This window comes from Ricinus communis, chromosome 1 (genome assembly GCF_019578655.1).
Source record: "Ricinus communis isolate WT05 ecotype wild-type chromosome 1, ASM1957865v1, whole genome shotgun sequence".
Lineage (NCBI taxonomy): Eukaryota > Viridiplantae > Streptophyta > Magnoliopsida > Malpighiales > Euphorbiaceae > Ricinus > Ricinus communis.
The window spans coordinates 25,339,494-25,346,944 of record NC_063256.1 but is presented as its reverse complement, the minus strand read 5'-3'; the positions used below and the strand labels follow the sequence as shown (position 1 = coordinate 25,346,944).

Sequence of the window (7,451 nt, the reverse complement as noted above, 5' to 3'; positions counted from 1 at the left end):
TCTCCTTCTTGCACTGTTTCTTTTATGTCTATATTCCTCCTCTTTTCTTTTTCTCTTTCTCCTTTCGGCCCCTCTTTTATTTCGTTAAACAAATAAGATCCAATTTAGCTCCCCAACATATCGCCTAAGCCCAAATTCACCCTTTTCATATTTTTGGTCATTTTATCATTAAATTATGTAAAGTAATTTTAGACTAAATTCTAATATCATGAACTGAATTAGAACTAGATGAATATAAAATTATTGTAACTAAAATTACGTAGTTTTATATCAAAAGATTCAGTAAACTATTAAAAGAATTTAATAACTATAAAATTGAATTTGAACTTTAAAATAAATTATAAAGGCCAATCGATCTTTATTTTGTCTTATTCCCCAAATTGAGAGTTGCTAATTAGTTGTTTAAGTGTTTATATAATAGTGCTTTAAGGAGTTCAGGATTAGACAACAGTGTTTTAAGCTTTTCAAGAATAGTTTAAGAAAATTTGTAAAGTGCGAGGGCGCTTTGAAAGCACGAGACCGCTTTTCATTTAATCAAGTTGACCATCTACGAGTAAAGACTCCCTGAAAGATCTCCAACCACATCAAGACACCTGTCAGTCAAAGAGTCCTCTCTTTAAGAAGCATAAAAGCGCCTTCATTTCAAGAGAAATGCAGAATCTGGCAGAGAGTTTCACGACCTCTAATGCGAGGGCGTTTTTGAGTGCAAACAAGATATTTGTGAGGGCACTTTTAGAATGGGAGACAGTATTTGCATTTAAAGCAAAGTCAATGACCATTACACAGACAACCGTTAAAGTTGTGCCACGTGTCTGGAGCCGTTGGAGTGCCAACGACTATATTCAGGAAGCGCAAGGACACTTTTCAAGCAGAAAATTATTGTTTACCAAATCATCAAGGTTTGCAATTATTGAGCCATGTGATGTTTGTAACATCTATTTAGGGGTTGATATGAGTATAAATACTCCTCATAAAGACATAGAATACAAGTGTTTGAATTCTTAAGTGGCCAAACTCTTGCAAATTTATTACTCAACTTTTTACATTAAATTCTTTCTTTGTATAGTGTATTAAGTTGAATCTTTTCATTCAACTAAAACTTTAAAAGGGTTATTGTGTGAGCCTAGAATTAAAAACACAAGAAGTTGATTGTTGAATTTCCATTAAAATTCAAGGATTAAGGATTTTGTGAGAGATTGGTATATACTAAGGAAATATGTTTAGTATTAGCTTGTTAAAATATCAAGTTATTGTGTGAACTTGCAAAAATTCAAGGATTTGTAATTAAGTTTGATTAGTGAAATACTCAAATACTCAAGTGTGATCTTGAGCAGTGGATGTATAGAGGATTATTTTCGAACCGCTATAAATTCCTTCTTTCGATTTCTCTAACCCTAACTCTCATCTCATTTCTTTATAATTGTGTTTGTAATCCTTGTGCTTGTCTACTTAAATTTTATTACGTGATTTAATGTCAACAATTCAAACCCTCCTCTTGATTCTAAGGGACAATACTTTATAATGAGTTTTTCTTATAATATATAGAAAAACTCATAAAAAATAATTAAAAAAAAAGAGAAAGACAGTTGAGAATCTTTTAAATATAACTAATAAATAATTACTAATTAGAATAACTTTAGTTAGTTAATATTATTTGAATACTTTGATCAATAAGTAGTGTAAAACTCATACACATAATAAAAAAGAAATTATAAATAGGAAAAATTAAATGTAAAATAATTAAATTTGATTAATAATACTAAAAAAAATTCTATGCTGTTTTATTTAACTTGATAAAAAAATATAATAATATTTATTTTTCATCTTGAATAGGAGTAAAAATTCAAATAGATATATATAAATTAAAATTTAGATAAGTAAAAAAATTCAAATGATATATATAATATATCATTATTGGAGTATTTAACAATAAAATGAATTAAAATAATGGTTATGAAATAATTATAAAGAATCATCTAATTTACTTATCTAAATACCTTTAATAATAGATTAAACTCCTCAAAATATAAATAAATTTGAAAGAAAAAGCAAGTTCATCATTACTGGATTATTGAAAAATAAAATGATGGTCATGAAATAATAATTTTTGAAGAGTCATCTAATTTATTTATTTAAATATTTTTAATAATAGATTAAACTTTTCATAATACAAACAAAGAATTCATAGAAAAATTTATAAGAAGAGAAAGAAAGCAATATATATATATATATATATATATATATATATATATATATATATATATATATATATATATATATATATATATATATATATATATATATATATATACATACAAGGGCGAGGCACCGAACATGTTCTATCCTCAACCTCCATCCTGTCATTAGTAATCTCAATCGGCTTTTCCTATTCATTAGTACACTGCGTGCTATAACTAGCGGCCCCCTTTACTAGTAAGGGAAAACACTAGCAAGAATTTGAAAAGCCAAGCAACTGTTAGAGTAGGTTTTGCTTTCTTTAGTAAGAAAGGTTTAGAACCCTATACAAACAAGGGGCTTTGCTATTCGCCTCTATCTCTAAAGGGCTTATGCACTGTATCACGCCTACTCCACTCGTTATCACAAATGACAAAGCGAAGAGCGGATGGAGGGATTTGAACCCTCAACCTCGGCCTTGGCAAGGCCGAGCAATTCACGTGTGTATATATATATATATATATATATATATATATATATATATATATATATATATATATATATATATATATTAGTTTTTTCTCATATGCATTGCACGAGAATTATAATAATTTGACTCATTATTATTTACATACTAATATATTAACATAATTTTAAATAAAAACTAATATGGTAATTTATGAATAAATTAATATTATTGTTTTGAGAATATCATTTTGTAATTAAGAATTTTATCTTATAATGTTTATTATTTTAATTCTAATTTTTAATATGTATTTCTTTTCATCTTATTATTTTATATAAAATTATCTTTAATCTTAAAAAATATAATAATAAATTAAAATATATTTTCTTTATAATTACTGAAATGACACGACACGATCTGTGGGCCCGTGACCGGCACTAGAGAATGGGTAGGCTTAAAGCCTCCAAAACCCGTAGTAAGCCTAAATGATCGACAATTCAAATATATATACATATACATATTATTAAACTAGACTAACATTTCATTCACAAATCTCCAGCTGGATGCTAGCAAACATTTCATAACTTGTTACAGACCAAATGCAAACATAATATGCAATAAGCTCGAAGAAGAAGGAAGTCGGGCTATCAAGAGAAAGACGACAGAGAACCTAGCTGTCACTTGAAAAAAGTTAAAATTGAGGCTGTCAGCCTCGAGAGTGAGTTAAAATCATAAAATTCTATAACAAATACAGTCTTCTCAATAAATTATTTATTTAATCAGAATAACATATCATATTATATTAAAACATGTATCATGCCATGATTAAAAAAAAAATACAATTTAAACGTTTATGGGATGAGTACCTCATCAAAACTCTAACTCTAATACTAACAGCCTTTCGGCTCTCTTATTCCAATAGCTCTAGAGCCTAGAGAGCGAAGCTCAACTAGGGTCCTTAAATCTAGTCTGGTCACTTGATTCCCAAATAAGCGGCTAGAGAGCAACGCTCAACCTGGGACCTTCCTCCGACAGTCAAATTTTCATAGCCTAGAAAGTTGTACTCGACTACGGCAAATCCCAAAAATAATTTTTTACTACCTGTCTCTGATCAATACCGATGCGCACGCGGTTTTGATGCAACCCATAAGGTGGCATGTTCTACTGCCGCCTTATCCTGAAATTACAATTATAGCAGACATAAAAATTATATGTAATAATAATAATAATAATAATAATAATAATAATAATAATAATAATAATAATAAAATGAAAATAAAGATAATAGCTAATAATAATAATAATAATAATAATAATAATAATAATAATAATAATAATAATAATAATAAATGATAATAAGAATATCGAGAATAAAGAAAATAAAATTTATAATAATGATGATACTAATATACGTAGTAATTATTAATCAAATAAAATTAATGATATTAATGCTAATAATAATAGAAGTACTTATAAATCCATTAGCATATCATTTAATTTAAACATGACACAAGTGTAGTTAACTATATGACTTTAAGTCACAGTTCTGCCACGTTCTGCAGTCTGCTCCTACGCCTCAGGTGGAGCTGGCTAGATGGACGGATTATCTATTCACGAAAATAACTCAATTAATAAGATATTCTTAATTTTTCCTAGGCTTAGACTCCTATATTAGAATGCCTAAGAAATTCAGACTCAGAAGTTTTCCAAAAATTCCGCATTACGGAATATGGACGTTTACTCCCCGTATTACGGGTCTAGAACCTACTAGAAACACTTTAAATATTTCGTAATTATTTAACGGGAGTCGGGCTACCAAAACTGCATTATTTTCTCCGACTCCGCAAAACCACAGGTTACAATTAATTACAGACGGTCCGTCATTAATATTTATTTCACAACCAATCCTTAAAAATTTTCTGATATTTAAACTAATAAAACACAACCACATCTATCACAAAACAGAATAATAATTAATCATACTAATTAATTTGTAATATTTATTTCTAAGTCATAATTAATGAAATCTAATTAAATTAAATTATTTATACTTGGTAATTAATAGAAATAATATTTTCTAAAATTTATAAAATAATTTTTAAGATTTAAACAAAATTATACGAAGTCGAAAATTCAAAATTCTGCGTGTCCGGAAAACACTGGGGTCCGAAAGCCGATACCGCCAACAATGTCGGATTTTGAATCAAGAAGTGCCTATGCAAAGCTTGAGTTGCGGGAGTCTAAAAGTGTATCTGCTTTTGCCGAAAACTTGTAGGAAGCCACCGGATCGAGGCTGAAAAGTTTCGAATCCAACGAGGTTGCACACAGCTGCCGGCAGAGATAACACCGCGAAGCTCGGCTCGGTGGTTTTTGACGGCGGGGAGCTCATTTTCAGCATCGGGTGAGCGAAAGGATGGCGACAACTCCTTTTTCCCATGCTTGACGTCAGCAGCAAGGGGGAGGAAGGAGAAGGCGGCGCCGACAAGAGAGGGGAAGAGGGAGAGAATCTTTGTGGCTAAGGCGCAGTGTTGTGGCCGTAAATGGTGGAAAACGAGGAAGGAGAGAGAGCAGCGGGGAGGAAGAAGAGGGAGGAGGGAAAGGAAGAAGGAAGAAAAAAAAAAGTTTCCCCTTTTTTCAATTTATTTTATCATTATTATATTTTTTTAAGGTATTAATAATAAAAAATAATTTTTTTAAACTAAAGTAGTTAATGGATTAAAATATAAAAATGTAATCAATTAACTTGTAGCACTCATATTTGTTATTATCATATGAAACTTATTAAAAATTAAAAACATCAATAGCTGAAATTAAATTGACAGTTTCATGCTCTATCATATCATCAAGTGCAATTGAGTATTTCATGCCATTAGGAGTTTGAAAGGTTAATTGTTCATCCCCTACCCTAAGAATAAACTTACCATCATGAACATCAATGATGGCCCTAGCGCTAGCAAGAAAGGGTCTACCAAGGATGAGGGAAACATCAACATCCTCATCCATATCCATGATCACAAAATCCATAAGAAAAATAAAATCTTGAACCTTTACCAACACATCTTCGATGATACCCTTAGAGTATACAGCAGATTCATCAGCTAGTTGAACACCCATGAGTGTTGGTTTAGGTTCTCCTAGTCCAAGTTTCTTAAATAATTTATAAGGGATAATACTAATGCTAACCCCTAAATCAGCCAATGCATTATCAACATTTAGATTACTAGTAGAACAAAGAATAGTGAAACTCCCTGGGTCTTTTAGCTTCTTTGGTAATCGCCTATGAATGATCGCCGAGCTCTTCTCCAATAGTTGCACCATTAACACTTCCTCAAGCTTCCTCTTGTTATAGAGGAGTTCCTTTAAGAACTTAGCATACTTGGACATCTGCGATAGAGCTTCCATAAAATGTATGTTAATATGCAATTGCTTAAAGAGTTCAAAAAACTTACCAAATTGTGTATCCAATTTATCCTTCAGAAGACAGGCTGGATAAGGCACCTTTGGTTTATACTCCTTCATAAAAGGGGTAGGCTTTGGTGTTGCTTGTACTTTATCTTCTACTTTAGCCTCTACATCTTCAACTACCTCTTTAACTACATCAGATTGCTTTTTTACTTGCTTTCTTTCAGTTTCCAATTATTTTCCACTTTTCAAGTTAATGATCTTGAGTTGCTCTCTAGGATTTGTCTCTATGTTGCTAGGTAAGCTTCCTTGGGGCCTTTCACTCAAAAGCTTTGCAATTTTCCCCACTTGATTCTCTAAATTGTGAATCGAAGCTTGTTGGTTCCTAAAAGCAGTTTCTGTAGATTGAAACCTTAATTCAGAAGTTGAGATGAATTCCTCCATCATCTCCTCTAAATTACTCCTAAGAGGAGCTTGCTGCTTTTTTTACTGTTGGAATCCTAGTAGTGGAGGTCTTTGCTGATTCTGATTTCGTTAAGAAAAATTCGAATGATTTCTCCACCTCAGATTATAAGTATTGTTGTAGGGGTTGTTCTGTTGGCTCAGAGTATTACCCACATAATCAACCTGCTCCGGCTTAGCAAAAATATTGCTATTTTAGCAATCTTGACTTAGATGACCACCCCCACACTAATCACACGTCATAACTTATGCATGTCTTTCAGATGAAGACATAGTCAAAGCATCCATCTTCTACTCATGGCCTCTGATTATGCGTTTACAACTACCATAGGGTCTACCGCATGGATTCCACTTCTTTTGACTCGAACCTACTCTTTTGGATTCTGCGACTGATAGTTCATGACTGCTATATACTCAGTAAGATCCATAGCTTACTTAGGAGTCTTATTGTTTAGTGATCCACCTATTGCAACATTAATAGACTATTTACTTACGTAATTCAGTCCATTAAAGAATGTCTAAATTTGCACCCATAAAGGTAAATCATGGTGTGGACAGCTCCTCAGTAAATCCTTAAGATGTTCCAACCAATCATACAAAATCTCATCCTCTTGCTGAAGAAACCCTGCTATGTCATTCCTCAACTTAGCTATCTTAGAAGGTGGAAAGTATCTCTCCATGAATTCTCGGCCAGCTGATTCCAGATTGTAAATGTCCCAGCTAGAAATGACTTCAACCACTTCTTTGGCTTATCCCTCAACGAGAATGGGAATAGCCTCAATCGAATAGCATCATCTGATACTCTATGAATCTTGTAGGTATCATAGATCTCTAAAAAATTATCCAAATGGGTGTTTGGAGCCTCATTAGGCAAACCATCAAACATGCAATTGTTTTGTACCATTTGAGAAATGTTGGGCTTGATCTCAAAGTTGTTTACCGTAAT

The 7,451-nt window shown here is 31.7% G+C and overlaps 1 protein-coding gene and 1 non-coding gene across 2 annotated transcripts; one reads left to right on the top strand and one right to left on the bottom strand.

Annotated features, from left to right (window-relative positions):
- Positions 1-5,422: 5,422 nt before the first annotated feature.
- Positions 5,423-6,025, bottom strand: LOC107261667. Its single transcript, XM_015722519.2, has one exon. The coding sequence runs from the start codon at positions 6,023-6,025 to the stop codon at positions 5,423-5,425; it is 603 nt and encodes a 200-aa protein (XP_015578005.2).
- A 1,020-nt stretch (positions 6,026-7,045) lies between these two features.
- LOC112535646 lies at positions 7,046-7,152 on the top strand. The gene has a single exon (XR_003079729.2). It is a non-coding gene; the product is annotated as a small nucleolar RNA R71 (small nucleolar RNA).
- The last annotated feature ends 299 nt before the right edge of the window (positions 7,153-7,451 follow it).